The following is a 26,997-nucleotide window of genomic DNA, read 5'->3' on the forward strand; positions in this document are numbered from 1 at the left end:
ACCATTACATCAATGCCCAACAGCATTTGTCTGTTTTTTCCAGGTATCTGATGGTTGCCAAGCCGCTGTGGTACAGATTGAGAAAAAAACATCAAGACATCTGTGTTGGTCTGCGTTTGCAGTCCTGGATCCTTTCTGTATTTTTTATCTTGAGCGGTTATCTTCCCCTGGAACTAAAGACCAGTGGAACCATATTGGGTGTGTTTCTCCTCCTCCCTCTTCCCTTGTTCATCTTCTGCCTGGTTGGGACCATTAAAGCTCTGTCTGAAACTCGCAGTGTCACTGCTGATGAGAAACATCGAATCTTTTCAGTCCTGGTTGTGGTGTTGCTTACATATATTCTACTTTTTCTGCCAGTTGCATTATGTTTAGTTTTGGAGGAAGTTAAGAAAAATGTAATTTTTGAAGCTGCAGTTTGTCAATGTCTAAATCCTCTTGCAGACTCAGCTTTGTATATTTTTCTGAGGAAAATGAAGTTGATAAGATTTTAGCTTCACTGTGTTCCTGTAAAATGTCTGAGAATCAGAAGATCAGCAGCATTGATGATGATAACATGTCTGCTCTGCACACTACAGCTGTTTAGGTGCCATAGATGGATAAATATCTTTACATCTTACTTTCTCTGACTATTGTTCTGGATTTCTTAGTCCTGAACGTGGCCTTGCAGAATAACTTTTCTGTAATTTAATTAATTCTGAACCACATACAGTATATCCACCTGAAAAAAAAACAGACACATAAAATCCATGGGATTCTATTGAAATGTTCAATTTCTAGAAAAATCTTTAATCAGAAAAGAGAGTTCTTTAAATTAATAGAAAAATTGAAATAAAAAACATAATGACTCCAAATCCTCCCAGTAGGTGGATGACTTAAAGCTGTTGCATTTGAATTCTGCCAACAGTTCTATTTTATGTTTTGTTAAATATTAATGTTAACATATTCTATTATTTTTTATTATCTACAGTGTTATTAGGTTAAGCAATCTTTTACAACTGATAAAACCATCTCTACTTGTGGTCAACAAAAACTTCTGTTTAGTTTCTCAGAACTGTGCAGAAACAGGAAATGGCTGACATTTTAAAATACTCTGTTGTTTGTGGCGACAGCAACATTTCCTATCCAAGCCGTTTTAGTTTAATTTTTGGACTTTTCACCATCTGAAAATCATACACAACCATAAACTTCATGAAGCTTATTTCAATCTGCCAGATTTTTTTATTATTGGAATTCATGAGGAAAAGAATTATGAGCTAGAAAATGTTCACTTTGTTGATAGGAAAATACATCTAATGACTAAAGTCTCAGCAAGACCTAGAGAAACCCAACCATGTGTTTACCTTTGATTGCATTGATTACTGCAACAGCGTCTTCACAGGTCGGCCTAACAAATCAATCCTCCAGCTGCAGCTGATCCAGAACGCTGCTGCTGCTGGAGTTCTGACTAGAACCAGGAAGTTAGAGCACAACACACCAGTTCTACAGTCCCTCCACTGGTTCCTGTAGCTCAGAGAATAGACTTTAAAATACTGATGTTAGTTTATAAATCACTGAACGGCTTAGGACCACAATACATTAAAGATCTGCTGTTGTTGTATCAACCTTCCAGACCCCTCAGGTCTTCTGGTTCTGATTCTGCTGTGCTTCACCAGAACCAGAACCAAACGAGGGGAAGCAGCTTTCAGCTTCTATGCACCACAAACCTGGAAGCGTATTATAGTGTGCTGAGGTTCAGTAAACTTGATTTTTATATTTAGTTTAGAAATATTTTGATGATTGTAGCTCATTTTACAGCATTAGAAGGTTTTCATTTATATTTTCTAACAGATTCATTCTTTACTTTCTGCTGCTACTTGAAGTCAAACCTGAGAAATTCATTTCAATTTCTTACAGCTGTGAATCTGCTGCACTGTAATGGTTTTAAATGTCGCGTTGTGGACGTTACATGTGGGACACATTTTGACCTTTAATCTGTCCCAGAATCTGAATTGTTTAAAATCTTTTCATCTGTTACTTCTGTCTGAAAATGTTGGAAAGATTGGCTGTTGAAGGTGAAACAGCTTCTCTTGGTTTCTCATCCTCATGTTTTGCCTTTGATAGTTTTTACTCTTTTAAAAGTTATTAAATATACTGAGTTTTGTGGTTACTGTGACAATTTCAACCCTCATTGGATCATTTCAAAATTTAAGGACTTTATTTTCTAACCTACAAGCTGAACCAGAGAAAAATGCCTCTAAGGATTTTGACATGGCCTGATGTAATATTCTAATATTAAGTATCAAGTTTTCATCAGCTGTAAGCAGAAAATCATCATAATCAAGAGAAGTTATTATCCATCTGTGTACATTTAATTGACAATGTGTTACACAAAGTGATTAGTTACTGAAGAGTGTTGACATAGATATAGACTCCTACCCAACATCCCAGCTCCACTTTTGTCCTTTGAATTTTTATTATTTCTAATTTATTTAACTTGTGTTTCAGTCAGCGTTAAATTCAGACAGAATGGTGCACTATGTTAATCTCTGACAATGTGTCCAAGCTGAAGAAAATCAGTAGAGAGAAGTTATGCTGGAATATGGAGAATATGAGAGTGTAACCAATGATGTAATATTTCTGTTCCACAAACCTCTGAAAGGAGCATAACCTTCATCTTCAGACATATTTTTGCTCATCCTATAAAAATATGTTGGATCCATTGCAGTAAAGCTGCAAAGTGAGTGAGCTGAGACAGCAGCCATATTGGAAATATCTGAATGATTTTGCTCTAAAATTATGAGAAATTTTGAAGGTGTCATTTTGTGAAACACTTCTCACCTCACTTCCTGTCTCTGTGTGTTCAGAACCCTTTTCTCTTTTCACCTGTGGAATATTAAATAGCAGGAGGAAAAGAAATAAAGTTTTAATGGGGTTATTATTATTTTTAATGTAATTTACATGAAATTACTTTTGCGATCATTTCTGGTGCGTTAGCTGCAGGGAGACCAACATAAAGCGAGCCCCTCCAGTGTCTCTGTGGCCCACAGTTGGCCGAACACATCTTGAGTCATAGCCCACCAGCTAACAGCACATAAAGGAAGATGGAAGAACCAACATGGGTGATGAAGCAAGAGCAAAGGAGAGCAATGCAGAGCATCCTGCACCAGCATGTCCATGTTTGTCCCTGTTGCATGCATCTCTATAAGTTAATGTGAAATGTTTTCATGACTGCAGCTTTCCTTTTCTAAAGTTAGAGATGACAGCAGTGTCCAAAACATGCTGGTTTAATCTGTTGCATTTAAGATAAACAGGTAAAACAAGTGATAAAAGCTTCAGTACATTTTTTTTGCAAAGAACATAGAGAGAATATTTCTTGTTAATTGGTGCTAGAAAAATTAACTGAATTAAATTTTACACAAGTTGGTTCATGATAACTCAGTTTAAAAAAATTGTTATGATCTTAGAAGATGTTTTCTTCCTGTTTCTAAAGAAAATATACTTATTACATCATCTCTGTGCCCATTTCCTTTAATACAGAAGTCAGATGTCATTGTTCAGACACCATGTGGTTCGTATATATAGAGAATGTTCAGACTGCAGACCGTTGAGATGAGAAGGAGAACTGGCTGAAAACAGGAATCATTTCAGGACTTTTAAACTTTCAAAGGTAAATATATATATTTATTTTCTTTTAATGTACAGAAATGAAATAAAGACACATTAAATTTAATACGTTGCTGAATAGTGTATCCTATGTGTTTAATTTCATGGAGCTGCTGAGCCACATTAGAAATAACATTTACCTGCATGCCAGTATAATAAGGTAGAAACTGAGCACAAACTTTACATTTGGATAATTTTCCAATCATTACTTTCAACAATTACTGTGTTTATATTTACCATATGCTTTATACTAAAAAAGATTTCTTACACATGAACATTTCTTAGGATTTCCCCTTAAAAATAAATTTAATACAACTTTCATGAAATAAGCTAAGAGAAAAATCAAGTCTCCATTATTCATTATTTTGCTTGTGCAGGTTTGATATTGAAGAATGGGAGATTCTCTCATCAACAGAACCTCATGGAAAGAAAACCTCAATCTGACAAACTTCAACTACAATGATGCATCTAACAGTTTTTATGAAAAGAACAAAGTATATTTTCAAGTCTTGTCCTGGGTACATTTGATCACCATTTGTGTCGGACTTCCTTTGACTCTGGTGGCCATGTATGCTGTTTTATCAAAGGTGAGTACTTGTTAACTTAGAGTTAGCTGCATGTTCATCAGGAAATGCAGTTTTTTTCATTAATATTGGTTTTCTCAGAACCTGGATCTAAGGAATGGTTGATGAAAAGGAAATCAAACATTGTGTGTTATATTTGTGGAAGCAGAATCATCTAATAGTCCCAAGAAGTTGGGAAGAAATTTTCAGCTTTTATTCACTTTTCATTTTGTTTCCCCTGCAGGTGAAAAAGGACGATTGTGCTCCGGTTTTCATTTTCAACCTTCTGATTTCTGATCTTATCCAGCACTGCAGCAGAATTCCTATGATAGAACATTTTCCCACTGTTCTCTCGGAGTTTGCTTTTGAATTTGGGATTGCAGCCAGTATTGGATTCATGATGTGTATCTCCCTGGAAAGGTAAATGCTTGTTTACAGGCATATTATTGTTTATTTCTGACACTATTACATCAGTAATGATGGAACTTGACTTAATGTCATGTTTTGATTGTTGATTCTATGTTGAAATTGCACAAAAACTTGTGAGGGACGACGGAGTCCCAGAGCGAAATTCCGTGAAACAGTTGTACGGAGCCTTGTGCCAGAAGCCCATTAAAATGCGTCTACATCGTTTTAAACTGTGTGATTGTGAGCGTGACTGGGAATAAAAATAGGTATTTTGTTCCATATAACACAGTAGGATTGTAACAGATAAACCTTTTATGGTTGCAAACTCGACTAAAAACTGTTTAGGATTGTATTTGAAACGTAATCAATTACAAATGAAATTTGACTTAATGTCGTGTTTTGATTGTTGATTCTATGTTGCATTGTGTTTCTGTGTTTGATATGATGTTAAGCACTTTGAAATGCCTTGCTGCTGAAATGTGCTATACAAATAAAATTTGATTGATTGATTGATTAAGTATAGTCTGACAGCATGTATCTTTTATTTCAGGTATCTGATCATTGCCAAGCCGCTGTGGTACAGAGTAAGAAGAAACATCAAGACATCTGTGTTGGTCTGTGTAGCAGTCTGGATATTTTCGTTTCTTAATAATCTTAGCATGTGTCTCCTTTTAGAATTACAGATGAGATTAAAAATTCTGGCTGTTAGTCTCCTCCCCCCTCTTCTCTTTTTCATCTTCTGCCTGGTTGGGACCATTAAAGCTCTGACTAAAGCTCGCAGTGTCTCTGCTGATGAAAAACGTCGAATTGTTTCAATTCTGGTTGTGGTTTTGCTAACATATATTCTGATTTTCATCCCTTACATGATACATTTTCTGTTGGAAAAACCCTTTCAAAATTTTGCCAACTATACTGGGGTTGCAATTGGTATTTTTCTTAGTCCTCTTGCAGATTCAGCTATGTGTGTTTTTCTGAGGAAAAGTGCAGTTGACAGACTTTTGACCTCATTGTGTTGCTGTGTAACGTCTAAGAATCAGGAGATCAGCAGCACTGATAATGACAACGTGTCATCTCAACGTACTACAGCAGTTTAGGTTCAACTGATGCACAAATATTTTCACATCTTACTTTCTTAAGGAATTCTTATGGATTATTTGCAAGAGAAAATACTTTCAGATGATATATTTTGAATTTTTCATGATCATTTGAAAACCAAAACCCAACCACTGAAGAAATGACAACCTGCTTGATTCTCTGGTTTGTCAATATAACCAGGTACAACACTTAGAAAGTGTCAAAGAGTTTCCCATGAAAAAGTTTCTTTCAACTGAAAATGCTGAAAACAGTAAAACTTTATTTATTCAGCTGTGGATTAAACCAATTTAGCTTTTCTGCTATGTGATTGATTCTGAAGCGCATACAGTGTTTCCGATAGTAACAAGGCAGACATTTAATTTAGCAGGGATTTAACTGAAATGTTTATTATATATAACAGAAATATTCAATTGGACTAGAGATTTCTTTACATAAAAACAACCATAAAGCCTCCAAATCTCCCAGGAGGTGGATGGCTTGAAGTTGTAGGATTTTAATAATGCAAACCGTTCCATTTTGTGTTTTGTAAATATTAATGTTAATATACTATTATTTTTAATCATCTAAAGTGTTAACAAGGTGATCTATTATTTTCAACTGAAACACACCATCTCTTGTGATGAAGCAAAACTGCTGCTTAGATTGTGAGAAATCTGCAGAAACAGGAAATATCTCATGTTTGGCATGAAATAAAAAATCTGACACATTTTATTACAGCTTGTATTTCGTGGCTACAGGAACTTTAGGTCAAAACATTTTAAAATAATTTTTAGACTGTTCACCCTCTGAACATTGTATAACCATGTACACATGAAGATTATTTTGGTCTGTCACATTTTTATTTGGACTTTATGAGGCAAAGAATGATGAGCTGAAAAATGTAACTTTCTTGCTATGAAAATATTTGTAAGTTAGGAATGAATGTTGATTGTTGGGTAGGAGTTTGTGATGATAAGAAATTTGCTTGACAACATTGCATAGGTTTGTTTTTATCTCAAATATTCATCTTTTTGTCTCTTGATCTGAAAGAACAACTTTATATTCAGAATAAAATTTCTTTAACAATATTCTCTGAGAATGTGTATTTTATTTTGCACACAGATAGAAACAGAGTAGTTGGCAGTGTGCAGGGCCTCATTTCTCTGACAGCCATTTTTTAATTTGTGAACAATCTTTGTTCCTTATTCATATGTGAGCTTCATGAGTTTTTGTGTCCGGCCACTAGATGGTGACATTATGCATATTGTAGCATTAAACGTGATGCTTCAACACTTTAATGCTTTAACCCAGTGGCTATAAAATGACACATTTGAAGTCACATAAAGGTGTCTTATTTTTCAGCATTATAATGACTTTTTATAGTATTTTGAGTTTTATTTTTCCATTGGAAAGAGCGAGCAAAAGTTTAACTATGCAATAATTCAGTTAGGAATCTGTATATTATTTTTTTCTATAGTTGTGTAGTTATGTCTGTTGTGAATTAGAGATTAGCTGATGTTTGAATATTATATGTGAAACTATTTACATTTTGTTCAACTCTGAAAATAGTCCCAACTTTTCTGCCACACTGTGTGCATGAATAGTTTCCACTTTCCCCACCTGAGGTCTAACATGTCCAACCACAGCCCAGGAGCTCCACCTGCCTCTGCACCAACTTACGTTTATGGAGGTTAATGGTGAAGCCAGATGATCTGATGAGCTGGAAAACATGCTGGAGATGATGGACATGCTCCTACCTTTTCAACTATCCTTTCTACTGGTGTTTCTATGACAGGTAACAGCTGTAGATGGACTCTAGAATCACCTCTGTTTGCAGTCAACTGACATGTGAAATGAAGAACAGAACTGTTGTACCTGTGTGTTCTTGCTTAGCCACACAAACCGACTTGCTATTCTATGGAGGGATTTCTGAAATCAAAGGGGCCCAGTCCAAAGAACTGAATGACTGATTTCATCACATTTTTCTCAACTGCTGTGGTAAACAATGGCTTCTGATTGACCTTTAACCTGATAGAGGAAACCATCCCTCACCACAGAAGTTTAATCTTCCAAGGCATTTATTTTACTCTGCTGCTTACCCTCAACTTCTGTGATCTTATCAAACCATGATTTTAATGTTGGATCCGACCTCTGATAGGCAGATATGTCTGAGGGAAAATCAAGGTCAGATAAAGGGCAGGGTTTCATCTTTCCTTCCACCTCGATTCTGGCTGAAGCTAAAAACTAATATTTTTTCCTTTAAGCTCTGGATTTGGCTGGTTTTACTGGACACACCTCCAGATTAACATCATATTATGGTAATCCTTGAAGTGAGTTCTGTGCTCTTGTGGAGAAAAACTACAGATTGGGGAAGAAAGTTCTGCTTCTGTCATCATGGGAACATTTTTTGTAACAGTGACCTGTGATCTTCAACAGTTTTCGTGTCTGGCCACTAGATGGTGACATCATGCATCTTGTAGGGTTCTGAACTGCATTTCCTCTGTCGTGGAAAAAATACTATTTCCAAGCACTGTTCAGGTGAAATCACTCAATCAGGTTTATTGATATATTGAGCACAATACAGAGAGCTTATAGGACAATCAGTAATGAAGCAGGTCTGGATGAAAAGCTCTGCCAGGCAGAGACACACATGAGTTTTATACCAAAGATAAAGAATTAACAACAAAGGGTGAGACAGTCTGGTTCTGATGCAGCTGTAGAAAACAACTTCCAACCTTCTACATGTAACCCAAATAGTTATTTTGGTGAGAGTTCACAAGCATTCATATAACATGACTAGCAGATGTGACCTTAATGTAATTTTTCCATCACACCTCATAACTACTACTGAGTCAAATGTTCAGCCTCTGTGTTTGACACTAAATAAGACAAAGTGGGAACATCCAAGCCCAAAATAACTGCATAAGCTTCGCCTCAGAGCTACTGCCACAGGTAATAAAAATGTTTGGCCTCCTATAGTTAAATAAATCTCTAGTGACAGGACATGTGTCCTGTGTATGACCTATCCTGTTACACAGAAAACATTGTATGTCTTGCTTTGAGGATGAGAAGCTCTGAGAAGGATTGGATTTAGCCACGGAAAATGAACTATTAGCTGAATAATTCCTAGTCTGACCTATAGCAAAGCACATTTCACCCCCTCAGACTTACTACTTCCTGTAGAGAAGTTGTCACTGCCAAAGTTGGTTCTTCTGGTCCCCATCTTTGCTGATAAGAAGACTTCTGACAAACTTGCAGCCTGTTCTGCAGAATTTGGGGCTTGTTCTTGGATCCACAACGTCAAATCCAGATTCCCCATCCTCAGCAACTGCTCCATGATCATCAGTTCTGAAATGTCCTTCACTGTAGACTTCTTTGGTTTGACCCACTTATAAAACATGTCTTTGAGTTGAACATAAAGTTTTTTTGGTGTCTCACCTTGATAAACGTCCATTGATCAAAACCTCCTCCAATAAGTGTCGGCAGTTTTCTCATATTTAATGGCATTTTTAAACTTGTCATAAATGTGTCAATCTGCCATGTCCATCAACACATAAGCACTATGTGCTTTCCCAGTAGGTATAGCAGAACCAGTTGGACAGTCCACTAGTCTTTAGGCTAATGGCAGACCTGAGTCATCCTTTCAAAAGTTGATAAGAAGTGATCATCATCATCATCATCATCATCATCATCATCATCATCAGTAGTCAGTGGAAGCCCTTCATGAAAGAATGATCAACTAAATGTTACAATATGCAACAGAAATAAAGAATTGAAACAAGAAACATTTGGTTTGTCCTTTAATAGTGATGGAACCTTTGGTCTCCATCACACTTAGTCATAACTATAAACTGCACTTAAGATGAAACATATATAATCAGAAGACGTATCACTGCTGTAAAATTAAGTTGGATTCAGTGCAATAAAGCTGCAAAGTGAATAAGCTGAGACAGAATATTTGTAATATCTGATTGACTCTGTAAGATTTGAAAGGTGTGATTTTGTGAAATACTTCTAACTTCACTTCCTCTGTTTGTGTTCAGAACTTGTTTTATCTGACCACATCTCTTTTCACTTGTGCAATATTAAGAAGCAGGAGGAGAATAAATAAAGTTTTTATAGTAAGATAATTATTTGTAATATAATTTTACTTGAAATTAGTTAAGGTCACTTGTTAAAAGCAATACCATCATTTCTGGTGTGTTAGCTGCAGAGAGGCTAACATAAAGCTAGCTGCTCCAGTGTCTCTGTGGCCCAAAGTTTAAAAACCACATCTTGACTCATAGCCCAGCAGCTAACATCACACAATGGAGGGTAGAAGAACCAACATGGCTGATGAAGCTACAGCAGAAGAGAGCAATGCAGAGCATCCTGCACCAAGCATCTCCATACTTGTCCCTGTTGCATAAATGTGTATCTAAGTTAATGTGAAATGTTTCCATGACTGCAGCTTTGCTTCTCTAAAGTTAGAGTAATAGCTTACAGATGAGGAGTTCCCTTAACAAAATCTTCAGTTGATCCAGAATGTTGCAGCAAAAGAGATTCTAATTCTCCTTTGCAGTTCATTTACATTCATTTATTTCTTTAGAAAATGATAGCAGTATATAAAAGTACTGGTTCCGTGTTAAGTTCTTTATTCAGTTAAAAACCTTGTCATCACATACAAAGCAATGAATGACCCAAACATTGTCCTGCCCTCCTAAAGCTTTCAGATCTGAAAATGTCGACTTACTTGACTTGCCCAGAATTTCTAAGGCAGAGTTAGGAGACAGTTTCCAGTTTTAAAAACCAGCTTCCTCATTGGTGGTGAGACACTGACACAAAGCTGGTTTTCAAAATGAAGCTGAAGACATGAATGCTGGAAAGAGTTTCAACTTATTAAGTCATTCTTTTATAGAATTTATTATTCTGCATGTGCTGTGCATTTTTATGTAGCTTTTATTATGGATTTAACTTTTTTGTTCTTTGTGTGCAATATGTTAAAGCTGTTGTTAATCAAATCAAAATCAAATCAAATCAAATTTTATTTGTATAGCAGCAAGGCATTTCAAAGTGCTTTACATCATTACAAACACAGAAACACAATGCAAGATAGAATCAACAATCAAAACACAGCATTAAGTCAAGTTCAATCAATAAATTTGTAATTGATTACATTTCAAATACAATTCTAAACAGGTGGGTTTTGTAGTCGAGATATAAAAGAAGTCAGTGTTTCAGCTGTTTTACAGTTTTCTGGAAGTTTGTTCTATATTTGTGGTGCATAGAAGCTGAAAGCTGCTTCTCCTCGTTTGGTTCTGGTTCTGGGGATGCAGAGCAGAACCAGAACCAGAACCTGAGAGGTCTGGAAGGTTGATACAACAACAGCAGATCTTTAATGTATTGTGGTGCTAAGCCGTTCAGTGATTTATAAACTAACAACAGTATTTTAAAGTCTATTCTTTGAGCTACAGGGAGCCAGTGGAGGGACTTTAAAACTGGTGTTATGTGCTCTATCTTCCTGGTTTTAGTGAGAACGCCAGCAGCAGCATTCTGGACAAATTAATTGTATATGAACTTTATAAGCCATCATCTTAATTTGCTGCCATCTTGGTGTCAGGTTTATGCACCTAGAACATCAAAATACAGACACAAGGAAAGACAAGAGAGGGTTAGTTTCTTTTAACTTGTGAGGAGAACGGACAGAGACGTACTCAGTTACAATCTCAACCCGCTCTGAAAATACTTCCTGCCGTAAACCCTCTCTTTTTATTTCATTCATTCCCTAGTTACATGCACGTTGCATCTCTAAGGTCACAGAGCTGCAACGTGATTCAGAGTTACACAGCATATCTTCTGGAACAAATGTCCAAATATGATTAAACAAAAACAAGTTATACAGCTTCACACAATCTTTCATGTCAAGGGAACAGGAACTTCTTGCTGAGCGATTATCTGCTGAAATCGGCTACAACCGCTCCTTTACTGAAAACATTCATGTCGACCGCTTCCTTCAGAGAGGCCTCCTTAAATATAATGATTAGTATTCATATAGGTTATTATTTTAATTCTATCACTTTGTTTTGCTTCTTTGGATAGCTTGAGCTTCACTTTCATTTTAAAATGCTGCCTAACTGATCTTGAATATAATTGTTGCCTTGTTTTATCAACATGTCATTATTTATTGTGTCTTACAAATTAGGTTTATTGTGACATTCAGTTTTTGTCACAGAAAAAAGAAAAGCCTTGCTTTGCTTTTGTTAACCAGAAAATTACATGTAGGTAAATATTAGCCCAGTATCATCTGAGATGTGAAATTGTTGGTCTTTAAACATATGAAAGAGGGAAAGAGGCATAACCTCATTAACAAACATAAACTGAGCTTAAACATATTTAAGAAGTGATATTACTTGTCATATAAAAAATGTATTGGATGCAAAGATGTAAAGCCTCAACATAGGTAAGATGAGACAGGTGACTTATGGGTATTGTTTCAAAGAAGCTGCTCTGTTATGAAACAAAATTGTGGACGTGTATTTTTGTGTAGCACTTCTCCCTTCACTTCCTCTCTGTTTGACAGAACCCACTTCATCTGACCACATCTCTTTTCACTTGTGCAATAAACCAGGAGGGAGAAAGAGAAAAATAAGTTTTAATTTTAAGAGTTATTGTCAATGAGTTTTACATGAAATGAATGAAGCTCAGTTTGTTAAAACAGTGAAATCCTTTCTGTTAGCTGTAGAGATGCCAACAAGAAGGGACCCATCAGTCTCTGTTACCCACAGTTGGTCCACCACTTATTTGATTGTCACAGCCCACACAAAGAACCAACATGAATGAAGAAGTATTAGCAGAAGAGACCAATGCAGTACATCCTGCATCCAGCATGCCCATACTGGTTCCTGTTGCATGCATCTGTATCTGTTAATGTGAAATGTTTCCATGACTGCAGCTTTGCTTCTTTAGCATTTATAGAAGTCAGAGATGCAGAGAGGCGCTGAGTGTCCCATAACATGCATGACTTAAACTGTTGGATTTAACTGAACTGATTTTGGCTGAACTGAATTTAGTTAAAAGTTGTGTTTTTGAAAACTGATACATTTTGTTATGATCTTAAAGGATGCTTCCTTCCTGCTGGTAAAGATAATCAACTTATCAAACCATCTCCTTAATGCAGCGTCAGATGTCATTGGTCAGCCTGTACGTGGTGTAGCATGCAAACACAGTGTGCATAAATAAATAACATTTCATACTTTTTCTGTTCTGTAATTATTCATAGCGATCTGTTGTAATCCAATAATTTATTCAGTAAAGGTGAGCCTGAAAACCGTCATTGAGATGCAGTTGTTGTGGAAAAGCTGGGTCTCCTTTTAGGGCTCATATATGAACTCAGAAATATCATCCTGTTGATTGTTCAGTATTAATGATTAAATTCTTAAACAAGGTGACATATTTACTCAACTTCACCTTTAAAATGTTACTATTGCTTAGAAATCAGACTCTAATTTATGTTTAATGATTCTGATAAACATGAGAAATGAATACTGATGTGAGTAACGCTGTAAATTACATTGCTGGGAATGCCTGCTGTGTGTTAGAGTAACAGAGCTTCTGTCAGTTTGAGTTGATGACTGAAGTCTCGGGGCGACATCCAGCCACAGCAGGACTCTTTTAGGCTTGGTGCTTTAGAGAACATTTGGGGAAGCCAGAGTTGATCTCCAGCTCTGGCCATGAATATTCCTCCATCCTCCTCTGCTGCTGAGCGGACATTCTCTGTCATCTAGCAAATAAAAACACATGCCAGGAAAACAGCAGGACAGAAGAATGTTTGTGGAACTAAAATCTACTAACTACATCAATTTTGGTTCTGTCTTTATTTCCTTTTCTTTTTGTCCCCCTGCAGGTGAAGAAAGATCATGTTGCTCCAGTTTACATCCTCAACCTTCTGATCTCGGATCTCATCCAGCTCTGCAGCAGAATTCCTCTGATGTTACATGAAGGTCCTAATGTCTCCTTTCTCTTTGCTTTCCGGTTTGGCTTGATAACCAGTGTTGGATTCATGATGTGTGTTTCCCTGGAAAGGTAACTATCTGCATTCCTTTATATCTGTGTTTCTCTCTGACACCATTACATCAATGCCCAACAGCATTTGTCTTTTTTTCCAGGTATCTGATGGTTGCCAAGCCGCTGTGGTACAGATTGAGAAAAAACATCAAGACATCTGTGTTGGTCTGCGTTGCAGTCTGGATCCTTTCTGTTATTTTTATCTTGAGCGTTTATCTTCCCCTGGAACTAAAGACCAGTGGAACCATATTGGGTGTGTTTCTCCTCCTCCCTCTTCCCTTGTTCATCTTCTGCCTGGTTGGGACCATTAAAGCTCTGTCTGAAACTCGCAGTGTCGCTGCTGATGAGAAACATCGAATCTTTTCAGTCCTGGTTGTGGTGTTGCTTACAAATATACTAATTTTTAATGCCAGTTGTATTATGTTTAGTTTTGGAGGAAGTTAAGAAAAATGTAATTTTTGAAGCTGTGGCTGCAGTTTGTCAATGTCTAAATCCTCTTGCAGACTCAGCTTTGTATATTTTTCTGAGGAAAAGTGAAGTTGATAAGATTTTAGCTTCACTGTGTTCCTGTAAAATGTCTGAGAATCAGAAGATCAGCAGCATTGATGATGATAACATGTCTGCTCTGCACACTACAGCTGTTTAGGTGCCATAGATGGATAAATATCTTTACATCTTACTTTCTCTGACTATTGTTCTGGATTTCTTAGTCCTTGACGTGGCCTTACAGAATAACTTTTCAGTAATTTAATTAATTTTGAACCACATACAGTATATCCACCTGAAAAAAAACAGACATAAAATCAGTGGGATTCTATGGAAATGTTCAATTTCTAGAAAAATATTTAATCAGAAAAGAGAGTTCTTTAAATTAATAGAAAAATTGAAATAAAAAACATAATGACTCCAAATCCTCCCAGTAGGTGGATGACTTAAAGTTGTTGCATTTGAATTCTGCCAACAGTTCTATTTTATGTTTTTTTAAATATTAATGTTAACATATTCTATTAGTTTTTATTATCTACAGTGTTATTAGGTTAAGCAATCTTTTACAACTGATAAAACCATCTCTACTTGTGGTCAACAAAAACTTCTGTTTAGTTTCTCAGAACTGTGCAGAAACAGGAAATGGCTGACATTTTAAAAAACTCTGTTGTTTGTGGCGACAGCAACATTTCCTATCCAAGCCGTTTTAGTTTAATTTTTGGACTTTTCACCATCTGAAAATCATACACAACCATGAACTTCATGAAGCTTATTTTAGTCTGCCAGATTTTTTTATTATTGGAATTCATGAGGAAAAGAATTATGAGCTAGAAAATGTTCACTTTGTTGGCATGAAAATACATCTAATGACTAAAGTCTCAGCAAGACCTAGAGAAACCCAACCATGTGTTTACCTTTGATTGCATTGATTACTGCAACAGCGTCTTCACAGGTCGGCCTAACAAATCAATCCTCCAGCTGCAGCTGATCCAGAACTCTGCTGCTGCTGGAGTTCTGACTAGAACCAGGAAGTTAGAGCACAACACACCAGTTCTACAGTCCCTCCACTGGTTCCTGTAGCTCAGAGAATAGACTTTAAAATACTGATGTTAGTTTATAAATCACTGAACGGCTTAGGACCACAATACATTAAAGATCTGCTGTTGTTGTATCAACCTTCCAGACCCGTCAGGTTCTGGTTCTGATTCTGCTGTGCTTCACCAGAACCAGAACCAAACATGGGGGAGCAGCTTTCAGCATCTATGCACCACAAACCTGGAAGTGTATTATAGTGTGCTGAGGTTCAGTAAACTTGATTTTTATATTTAGTTTAGAAATATTTTCATGATTGTAGCTCATTTTACAGCCATTAGAAGGTATTCATTTATATTTTCTAACAGATTCATTCTTTACTTTCTGCTGCTACTTGAAGTCAGACCTCAGAAATTCATTTCAATTTCTTACAGCTGTGAATCTGCTGCACTGTAATGGTTTTAAATGTCGGGTTGTGGACGTTACATGTGGGACACATTTTGACCTTTAATCTGTCCCAGAATCTGAATTGTTTGAAATCTTTTCATTTGTTACTTTTGTCTGAAAATGTTGGAAAGATTGGCTGTTGAAGGTGAAACAGCTTCTCTTGGTTTCTCATCCTCATGTTTTGCCTTTGATAGTTTTTACTCTTTTAAAAGCTTTTAAATATACTGAGTTTTGTGGTTACTGTGACAATTTCAACCCTATAGATATAGACTCCTACCCAACATCCCAGCTCCACTTTTGTCTTTTATTTTTTGATTATTTTTTAATTACTTTAACTTGTGTTTCAGTCTGCATTGAATTCAGACAGAATGGTGCACTATGTTAATCTCTGACAATGTGTTCAAGCTGAAGAAAATCAGTAGAGAGAAATTATGCTGGAATATGGGGAATATGAGAGTGTAACCAATGATGCAATATTTCTGTTCCACAAACCTCTGAAAGGAGCATAACCTTCATCTTAAGACATATTTTTGCTCATCCTATAAAAATATGTTGGATCAATTGCAGTACTGCTGCAAAGTGAGTGAGCTGAGACAGCAGCCATATTGGAAATATCTGAAAGATTTTGCTCTAAAATTATGAGAAATTTTGAAGGTGTCATTTTGTGAAACACTTCTCACCTCACTTCCTGTCTCTGTGTGTTCAGAACCCTTTTCTCTTTTCACCTGTGGAATATTAAATAGCAGGAGGAAAATAAATAAAGTTTTAATGGGGTTATTATTATTTTTAATTAATTTAATTGAAATTACTTTTGCGATCGTTTCTGGTGCGTTAGCTGCAGGGAGACCAACATAAAGCGAGCCGCTCCAGTGTCTCTGTGGGCCACAGTTGGCCGAACACATCTTGAGTCATAGCCCACCAGCTAACAGCACATAAAGGAAGATGGAAGAACCAACATGGGTGATGAAGCAAGAGCAAAAGAGAGCAATGCAGAGCATCCTGCACCAGCATGTCCATGTTTGTCCCTGTTGCATGCATCTCTATAAGTTAATGTGAAATGTTTTCATGACTGCAGCTTTCCTTTTCTAAAGTTAGAGATGACAGCAGTGTCCAAAACATGCTGGTTTAATCTGTTGCATTTAAGTTAAACAGGTAAAACAAGTGATAAAAGCTTCAGTGCATTTTTTTTGCAAAGAACATAGAGAGAATATTTCTTGTTAATTGGTGCTAGAAAAATTAGCTGAATTAAATTTTACACAAGTTGCTTCATGATAACTGAATTTAAAAAAATTGTTATGATCTTAGAAGATGTTTTCTTCCTGTTTGTAAAGAAAATATACTTATCACATCATCTCTGTGCCCATTTCCTTTAATACAGAAGTCAGATGTCATTGTTCAGACACCCTGTGGTTCGTATATATAGAGAATGTTCAGACTGCAGACCGTTGAGATGAGAAGGAGAACTGGCTGAAAACAGGAATATTTTCAGGACTTTTAAACTTTCAAAGGTAAATATATATATTTATTTTCTTTTAATGTACAGAAATGAAATAAAGACACATTAAATTTAATACGTTGCTGAATAGTGTATCCTATGTGTTTAATTTCATGGAGCTGCTGAGCCACATTAGAAATAACATTTACCTGCATGCCTGTATAATAAGGTAGAAACTGAGCACAAACTTTACATTTGGATAATTTTCCAATCATTACTTTCAACAATTACTGTGTTTATATTTACCATATGCTTTATACTAAAAAAGATTTCTTACACATGAACATTTCTTAGGATTTCCCCTTAAAAATAAATTTAATACAACTTTCATGAAATAAGCTAAGAGAAAAATCAAGTCTCCATTATTCATTATTTTACTTGTGCAGGTTTGATATTGAAGAATGGGAGATTCTCTCATCAGCAGAACCTCATGGAAAGAAAACCTCAATCAGACCAACTTCAACTACAATGATGCATCTAACAGAACCAATAACTGTACTTATGAAGAGAACAAAGTATATATTCAAATCTTGTCCTGGGGACATTTGATCACCCTTTGTGTCGGACTTCCTTTGACTCTGGTGGCCATGTTTGTTGTTTTATCAAAGGTGAGTACTAGTTAACTTAGATTTAGCTGTATGTTCATCATGGTATGCAGTTTTTTTTATTAATATTGGTTTTCTCAGAACCTGGATCTAAGGAATGGTTGATCAAAAGGAAATCAAACATTGTGTGTTATATTTGTGGAAGCAGAATCATCTAATAGTTCCATGAGGTTGGGAAGAAATGTTCAGCTTTTTTCACTTTTCATTTTGTTTCCCCTGCAGGTGAAAAAGGATGATTGTGCTCCAGTTTACATCTTCAACCTTCTGATTTCTGATCTTATCCAGCACTGCAGCAGAATTACTATGACAGACCATTTTCCCACTGTTCTCTCTTGGTTTGCTTTTCAAGTTGGGATTACAGCCAGTATTGGATTCATGATGTGTATCTCCCTGGAAAGGTAAATTCCTGTTTACAGGCATATTATTGATTTTTTTCTGACACTATTACATCAGTAATGATGGAACTTGACTTAATGTCATGTTTTGATTGTTGATTCTATGTTGAAATTGCACAAAAACTTGTGAGGGACGACGGAGTCCCAGAGCAAAATTCCGTGAAACAGTTGTACGGAGCCTTGTGCCAGAAGCCCATTAAAATGCATCTACATCGTTTTAAACTGTGTGATTGTGAGCGTGACTGGGAATAAAAATAGGTATTTTGTTCCATATAACACAGTAGGAGTGTAACAGGTAAACATTTTATGGTTGCAAACTTGACTAAAAACTGTTTAGGATTGCATTTGAAACGTTGCTTTGTGTTTCTGTGTTTGATATGATGTAAAGCACTTTGAAATGCCTTGCTGCTGAAATGTGCTATACAAATAAAATTTGATTGATTGATTGATTAAGTATAGTCTGACAGCATGTATCTTTTATTTCAGGTATCTGATCATTGCCAAGCCGCTGTGGTACAGAGTAAGAAGAAACATCAAGACATCTGTGTTGGTCTGTGTTGCAGTCTGGATATTTTCTCTTCTTTATCTTCTTAGCATGTATCTCCTTTTGAAATCAGAGTGGAGATTTAAAATTCAGGCTGTTAGTATCCTCCCCCCTCTTCTCTTGCTCATCTTCTGCCTGGTTGGGACCATTAAAGCTCTGACTAAAGCTCGCAGTGTCTCTGCTGATGAAAAACGTCGAATTGTTTCAATTCTGGTTGTGGTTTTGCTAATATATATTCTGATTTTCATCCCTTACATGATACATTTTCTGTTGGAAAAACCCTTGGAAAATTTTGCCAACTATACTGCTGTTACAATTGGTATTTATCTTAGTCCTCTTGCAGACTCAGCTATGTGTGTTTTTCTGAGGAAAAGTGCAGTTGACAGACTTTTGACCTCATTGTGTTGCTGTGTAACGTCTAAGAATCAGGAGATCAGCAGCACTGATAATGACAACGTGTCATCTCAACGTACTACAGCAGTTTAGGTTCAACTGATGCACAAATATTTTCACATCTTACTTTCTTAAGGAATTCTTATGGATTATTTGCAAGAGAAAATACTTTCAGATGATATATTTTGAATTTTTCATGATCATTTGAAAACCAAAACCCAACCACTGAAGAAATGACAACCTGCTTGATTCTCTGGTTTGTCAATTTAACCAGGTACAACACTTAGAAAGTGTCAAAGAGTTTCCCATGAAAAAGTTTCTTTCAACAGAAAATGCTGAAAACAGTAAAACTTTATTTATTCAGCTGTGGATTAAACCAATTTAGCTTTTCTGCTATGTGATTGATTCTGAAGCGCATACAGTGTTTCCGATAGCAACAAAGCAAACATTTAATTTAGCAGGGATTTAACTGAAATGTTTATTATATATAACAGAAATATTCAATTGGACTAGAGATTTCTTTACATAAAAACAACCATAAAGCCTCCAAATCTCCCAGGAGGTGGATGGCTTGAAGTTGTAGGATTTTAATAATGCAAACCGTTCCATTTTGTGTTTTGTAAGCATTAATGTTAATATACTAATATTTTTAATCATCTAAAGTGTTAACAAGGTGATTTATTTATTTCAACTGAAAAATACCATCTCTTGTGATGAAGCAAAACTGCTGCTTAGATTGTGAGAAATCTGCAGAAACAGGAAATATCTCATGTTTGGCATGAAATAAAAAATCTGACACATTTTATTACAGCTTGTATTTCGTGGCTACAGGAACTTTAGGTCAAAACCTTTTTTTAAATAATTTTTAGACTGTTCACCCTCTGAACATTGTATAACCATGTACACATGAAGATTATTTTGATCTGTCACATTTTTATTTGGACTTTATGAGGCAAAGAATGATGAGCTGAAAAATGCAACTTTCTTGCTATGAAAATATTTGTAAGTTAGGAATGAATGTTGATTGTTGGGTAGGAGTTTGTGATGATAAGAAATTTGCTTGACAACATTGCATAGGTTTGTTTTTATCTCAAATATTCATCTTTTTGTCTCTTGATCTGAAAGAAAAACTTTATATTCAGAATAAAATTTCTTTAACAATATTCTCTGAGAATGTGTATTTTATTTTGCACACAGATAGAAACAGAGTAGTTGGCAGTGTGCAGGGCCTCATTTCTCTGACAGACATTTTTTAATTTGTGAACAATCTTTGTTCCTTATTCATATGTGAGCTTCATGAGTTTTTGTGTCCGGCCACTAGATGGTGACATTATGCATATTGTAGCATAAAACGTGATGCTTCAACACTTTAATACTTTAACCCAGTGGCTATAAAATGACAAATTTGCAGTCACATAAAGGTGTCTTATTTTTCAACAATATAATGACTTTTTATAGTATTTTGAGTTTTTTTTTTCAATTGGAAAGAGCGAGCAAAAGTTTAACTATGCAATAATTCAGTTAGGAATCTGTATATTATTTGTTTCTATAGTTGTGTAGTTATGTCTGTTGTGAATTAGAGATTAGCTGATGTTTGAATATTATATGTGAAACTATTTACATTTTGTTCAACTCTGAAAATAGTCCCAACTTTTCTGCCACACTGTGTGAATGAATAGTTTCCACTTTCCCCACCTGAGGTCTAACATGTCCAACCACAGCCCAGGAGCTCCACCTGCCTCTGCACCAACTTACGTTTATGGAGGTTAATAGTGAAGCCAGATGATCTGATGAGCTGGAAAACATGCTGAAGATGATGGACATGCTCCTACCTTTTCAACTATCCTTTCTACTGGTGTTTCTATGACAGGTAACAGCTGTAGATGGACTCTAGAATCACCTCTGTTTGCAGTCAACTGACATGTGAAATGAAGAACAGAACTGTTGTACCTGTGTGTTCTTGCTTAGCCACACAAACCGACTTGCTATTCTATGGAGGGATTTCTGAAATCAAAGGGGCCCAGTCCAAAGAACTGAATGACTGATTTCATCACATTTTTTCTCAACTGCTGTGGTAAACAATGGCTTCTGATTGACCTTTAACCTGATAGAGGACACCATCCCTCACCACAGAAGTTTAATCTTCCAAGGCATTTATTTTACTCTGCTGCTTACCCTCAACTTCTGTGATCTTATCAAACCATGATTTTAATGTTGGATCCGACCTCTGATAGGCAGATATGTCTGAGGGAAAATCAAGGTCAAATAAAGGGCAGGGTTTCATCTTTCCTTCCACCTCGATTCTGAAGCTAAAAACTAATATTTTCTCCTTTAAGCTCTGGATTTGGCTGGTTTTACTGGACACACCTCCAGATTAACATCATATTATGGTAATCCTTGAAGTGAGTTCTGTGCTCTAGTGGAGAAAAAACTACAGATTGGGGAAGAAAGTTCTGCTTCTGTCATCATGGGAACATTTTTTGTAACAGTGACCTGTGATCTTCAACAGTTTTCGTGTCTGGCCACTAGATGGTGACATCATGCATCTTGTAGGGTTCTGAACTGTATTTCCTCTGTCGTGGAAAAAATACTATTTCCAAGCACTGTTCAGGTGAAATCACTCAATCAGGTTTATTGATATATTGAGCACAATACAGAGAGCTTATAGGACAATCAGTAATGAAGCAGGTCTGGATGAAAAGCTCTGCCAGGCAGAGACACACATGAGTTTTATACCAAAGATAAAGAATTAACAACAAAGGGTGAGACAGTCTGGTTCTGATGCAGCTGTAGAAAACAACTTCCAACCTTCTACATGTAACCCAAATAGTTATTTTGGTGAGAGTTCACAAGCATTCATATAACATGACTAGCAGATGTGACCTTAATGTAATTTTTCCATCACACCTCTTAACTACTACTGAGTCAAATGTTCAGCCTCTGTGTTTGACACTAAATAAGACAAAGTGGGAACATCCAAGCCCAAAATAACTGCATAGGCTTCGCCTCAGAGCTACTGCCACAGGTAATAAGAGTGTTTGGCCTTCAATAGTTAAATAAATCTCAGATTTTATTACACTCCATTTCATCACCATGAATGCACCTTATTTTTGTCTTAACATCATTCCATAGCTCTCTGTCCACACAGCTAGAAAGAACCACAGACTTGAAACTTCTTGTGTCTAATAAAGTTGTTTCATGTTGACCATTTACCAGCACAGGGACTGTGCAGGCAGGTTCATGGGCAGGGGATGGGGAAGGTGATCTGGGAACCGAATACAGAAGGGAGGGTTTACTCTGTGTAGTGACAGGACATGTGTCCTGTGTATGACCTATCCTGTTACACAGAAAACATTGTATGTCTTGCTTTGAGGATGAGAAGCTCTTAGAAGGATTGGATTTAGCCACAGAAAATGAACTATTAGCTGAATAATTCCTAGTCTGACCTATAGCAAAACACATTTCACCCCCTCAGACTTACTACTTCCTGTAGAGAAGTTGTCACTGCCAAAGTTGGTTCTTCTGGTCCCCATCTTTGCTGATAAGAAGACTTCTGACAAACTTGCAGCCTGTTCTGCAGAATTTGGGGCTTGTTCTTGGATCCACACCATCAAATCCAGATTCCCCTTCCTCAGCAACTGCTCCATGATCATCAGTTCTGAAATGTCCTTCACTGTAGACTTCTTTGGTTTGACCCACATATAAAACATGTCTTTGAATTGAACATAAAGTTTTTTTGGTGCCTCACCTTGATAAACGTCCATTGATCAAATCCTCCTCCAATAAGTGTCGGCAGTGATCTCATATTTAATGGCATTTTTAAACTTGTCATAAATGTGTCAAACTGCCATGTTCTTCAGCACAATGCCACCTACTGGTTCCCAGCACCTGGAGAATTATTCTCTTTTTTCTGCTCCTCCCTGCTGAGAAGAGACCAGGAAAGGTAAATGCTCAAACAATTTTTGAACTCAAATTAAACCAACAGAAAATCTAAGAACAAATCGACCTTTTCCTACCTTCTCCCTGTACAGGAAGGATGGCCAGTTCCTCTTGGTGAAAGAATGATCAACTAAATGTTATAATGCAACTGAAATAAAAAAAATCAAACAAGAAACATTTGGTCTGTATATAAATTAAACACAACATAATATCAATAATCCTTTTATAGTGATGGATCCTTTGGTCTCCATCACACTTAGTCATAACTATAAACTGAAATTAACATGAAACATATATAATCAGTAAACTTATCTCTGCTGTAAAATTAATCTGGATCCAGCATAATAAGGCTGCAAAGTGAGTAAGCTGAGACAGAATATTTGTAATATCTGACAGACTTTCTGTAAGATTATGAAAAATTTGGAAGGTGTCATTTTGTGAAATACTTCTAACTTCACTTCCTCTGTTTGTGTTCAGAAACCGTTTCATCTGACCACATCTCTTTTCACTTGTGCAATATTAAGAAGCAGGAGGAGAATAAATAAAGTTTTTATAGTAAGATAATTATTTGTAATATAATTTACTTGAAATTAGTTCAGGTCTGTTCATTAAAAACAGGACCATCCTTTCTGGTGCGTTAGTTGCAGAGAGGCTAACATAAAGCTAGCCGCTCCAGTCTGTCTGCGGCCCAAAGTTTAAAAACCACATCTTGACTCATAGCCCAGCAGCTAACATCACACAAAGGAGGGTAGAAGAACCAACATGGCTGATGAAGCTACAGCAGAAGAGAGCAATGCAGTGCATCCTGCACCAAGCATCTCCATACTTGTCCCTGTTGCATAAATTTGTATCTAAGTTAATGTGAAATGTTTCCATGACTGCAGCTTTGCTTCTCTAAAGTTAGAGTAATAGCTTACAGATGAGGAGCTGCTTGCTGACAGCAGAGTCCCAAAACATGAATGGTTTAAATTGTTGAATGTGAGTTAAAAAGGTAATACTAGTAATTTAAGTTAAAATCATTTTTTTTTGTTAAGAACATTCAAAGGATATTTCCTGTTAATTGGTGCTATATACCTGAACTGAATTGAATTTAAACAAGTTGGTTAATGAAAACTGAGTTTTAAAAACTGAACATTTTGTTGTGATCTTAGAAGATGTTTTCTTCCTGTTGATAAAGAAACCTGACTTATCACATCATCTCTGTGCCCATTTCCTTTAATACAGAAGTCAGATGTCATTGTTCAGACACCATGTGGTTCGTATATATAGAGAATGTTCAGACTGCAGACCGTTGAGATGAGAAGGAGAACTGGCTGAAAACAGGAACCATTTCAGGATCTTTAAACTTTGAAAGGTAAATATATTTTTTCTTTGACTGTACAGAAAAGAAAAAAACACATTTAATTTAAGATTTTGCTGAAAAGTATTTCCCATGTGTTTAATTTAATGGAACTGCTTAAACAGTAGAAACTGAGCACATACATTAAATAAGAATTATTTTCCACTCATTATTTTCAAGAATTACAATTTTATTTTTATTTATTTTTGTACTTAAAACACTTAAAATGTTTCTATTCTTTGCAAAACATCCTTTCCCAGGATTTTCCCTTTAAAAGAAATTTAATACAACATTTATGAACTAAGCTAAGAGAAAAATCAAGTCTCTACTATTCATTACTTTGCTTGTGCAGGTTTGATATTGAAGAATGGGAGATTCTCTCGGTCAGAACATCTTCAACTACACTAATGCATCTAACAGAACCAGTAACAGTTCTGATGAGAACGAAGTCTTGTATGTGGGAAATTGTGTCACTATTGCCATTGGATTTCCTTTGACCCTGGTGGCCATGTTTGCTGTTTTATCAAAGGTGAGTACTTGTTAACTTAGATTTAGCTGTATGTTTGACACGTTATATATTTTATATTATTGTTGGTTCTCTCTGAGCCTGGGTCTAAGAATGGTTATTCAAAAACAATTTTAAAAATTCAAAAATAATAATAAAAAAATTTGTGGTTAAAGAATCAAATAATTGTTCCAGGAAGTTGGAAGGAAATCTTCTGTCTTTATTTTCATTTTGATTCCTCTGCAGGTGAAAGAAGATAATGTTGCTCCAGTTTACATCTTCAACCTTTTACTTTCTGATGTCATCCAGTACTGCAGCAGAATTCCTATAATATCACGTACTGCTAATGATTGGTCTCGTTGTGCCCTCGATTTTGGCCTTACAGCCAGCATTGGATTCATGATGTGTATCTCCCTGGAAAGGTAAATATCTTTTTACATGCATATTGTTGTTTGTGTCTTACACTATTACATCAGTAATGTCTGACAGCATGTATCTTTTATTTCAGGTATCTGGCCATTTCCAAGCCGCTGTGGTACAGATTTAAACGAAACATCAAGACAGCTGTGTTGGTCTGTGTCATCATCTGGATCCTTTCTTTTCTTTATAATCTTAGCATGTATCGCCTTTTAGAATTACAGATGAGAGTAATCATTCAGGCTATTGGTCTCCTCCTCCCTCTTGTCTTGTTCATCTTCTGCCTGGTTGGGACCATTAAAGCTCTGACTGAAGCTCGTAGTGTCTCTGCTGATGATAAACATCGAATTATTTCCATCCTGGTTGTGGTTTTGCTAACATATGTTTTGCTTTTCATCCCCAATGTGATGTATTATCTGTTGGAAAAACCCTGGGAAGATTCAATCTTCTGGACTGTGGTTACAATCGGGCTTTTTCTTAGTCCTCTTGCAGACTCATCTTTGTATATTTTTCTGAGGAAAACTGCATTTAACAAGCTCGGGGCCTCATTGTGTTGTGTAACAACTAAGAATCAGGAGATCAGCACTGATACTATCAACATGTCAGTTTCTCGATCTACAGGAGCGTAGGCGCCGTCAATGCACAAATATCTCCACATATTACTTTCTTAAAGTATTCTTACAGATTATATTTTGAAATAGATTGCTACTAGATGATATATTTAGAAATTTTCATAATCTTTTCTATTCCCTCTGAAAAATTAAAACTCAACAACTGAAATGACAACCTGCTTGATTCTCAGCGTTGCCTCTCCTTCTGTATCTGAGACATTTTTAAAATTGTTTGTCTTTGCTTATCTCACGTTAATTTTAGCCAGGTGCAACATTTAGAAAGTGTCAAACATTTTCATGTGAAAATGTTTCTGCCAACAAAAAATACTGAAAACAGTAAAACTTTATTTATTCAGCTATAACTTAAACCAATTTAGCTTTTTTCCAATTTAATTGATTTTGAATGACAGAGTGTGTCGAATAGCAACAATGGAGACAAGTAAAATTAGTTGGGATTTAATTGAAATGTTCATTATTTAGAAAAATATCATCCAGTTGTACTTGTTACGGCCCCTGGCCTCTTGAGGCTGTGCAGGCTCTTTTTTTCTATTATGCAGGATCAGCTGTGCGGGCACAGCTTTCTGATTGGCTGCCTAGAAGCTGCAGGAGAGCAGCCACCCCATTGGAGCAGCAAAGCCAATCAGATGTTGATGAGACCCACCTGCATCATATAAAAGACGTCTGAGTTCATTCCTCCAGTGGGGCAGCTAGCAGGAAGAGGTTGTGTAAAGCTGACCCCCACCTTCCGTGTTTTGTGACTGTTTGTGGACAGTTTGAGCAATTTTGTTCTTGTTTCTTTTGTTAAGTAGTGAATCTGCTTTAGATAAACTTTGAACAAGCTAGAGGCTTGTGTTTGGGAGGTTTTTTGGTGCTCCCCTTTGTTCTTTCTTTTTGGTTGTTTTGAGTTACTTTAGACTGATGTGTTTGCACATCTTGTTATTTAATTTGCACTCAGTGATTTCTGAATTTGTTGGTTCTTTACTTTTGTTTAATTGGGTTAAGTTGTATTGTGTTTTGGTTCTGTGAAAACCTTCATTTTGTAATAAATCATTTTTTCAT

At 36.2% G+C, this 26,997-nt stretch overlaps 3 protein-coding genes across 5 annotated transcripts; all 3 read left to right on the forward strand.

Moving 5' to 3' along the window:
- Positions 1 to 3,520: 3,520 nt before the first annotated feature.
- LOC116712947 (ovarian cancer G-protein coupled receptor 1-like) lies at positions 3,521 to 26,997 on the forward strand. Of its 3 annotated transcripts, none has more exons than XM_032552855.1 (4): positions 3,521 to 3,646; positions 24,758 to 24,934; positions 25,157 to 25,332; positions 25,419 to 26,997. In XM_032552855.1, the coding sequence occupies exons 2-4, from the start codon at positions 24,773 to 24,775 to the stop codon at positions 25,954 to 25,956; spliced, it is 876 nt and encodes a 291-aa protein (XP_032408746.1). In that variant the 5' UTR covers positions 3,521 to 3,646; positions 24,758 to 24,772; the 3' UTR covers positions 25,957 to 26,997. The 3 variants fall into 3 exon arrangements, with proteins under 3 accessions (XP_032408746.1, XP_032408744.1, XP_032408745.1); XM_032552853.1 differs by lacking the exons at positions 24,758 to 24,934; positions 25,157 to 25,332; positions 25,419 to 26,997 and adding exons at positions 4,020 to 4,229; positions 4,450 to 4,625; positions 5,164 to 6,775 and having other exon boundaries at positions 3,538 to 3,646; XM_032552854.1 differs by lacking the exon at positions 3,521 to 3,646 and adding an exon at positions 24,371 to 24,420.
- On the forward strand, positions 13,507 to 14,429 carry LOC116712877 (G-protein coupled receptor 4-like; the record flags this gene model as incomplete). Its single annotated transcript, XM_032552720.1, is given in 3 exon segments — positions 13,507 to 13,748; positions 13,832 to 14,135; positions 14,137 to 14,429. Coding segments are annotated over 3 exon segments (786 nt in total), but the record flags the coding sequence as incomplete, so codon positions are not given.
- LOC116712945 (2-oxoglutarate receptor 1-like) lies at positions 17,592 to 20,246 on the forward strand. Its single transcript, XM_032552851.1, has 3 exons — positions 17,592 to 17,798; positions 18,018 to 18,193; positions 18,677 to 20,246. Exons 1-3 carry the CDS (start codon positions 17,592 to 17,594, stop codon positions 19,218 to 19,220), a joined length of 927 nt encoding a protein of 308 aa, XP_032408742.1. The 3' UTR covers positions 19,221 to 20,246.

Source organism: Xiphophorus hellerii, chromosome 22 (genome assembly GCF_003331165.1).
Source record: "Xiphophorus hellerii strain 12219 chromosome 22, Xiphophorus_hellerii-4.1, whole genome shotgun sequence".
NCBI lineage: Eukaryota > Metazoa > Chordata > Actinopteri > Cyprinodontiformes > Poeciliidae > Xiphophorus > Xiphophorus hellerii.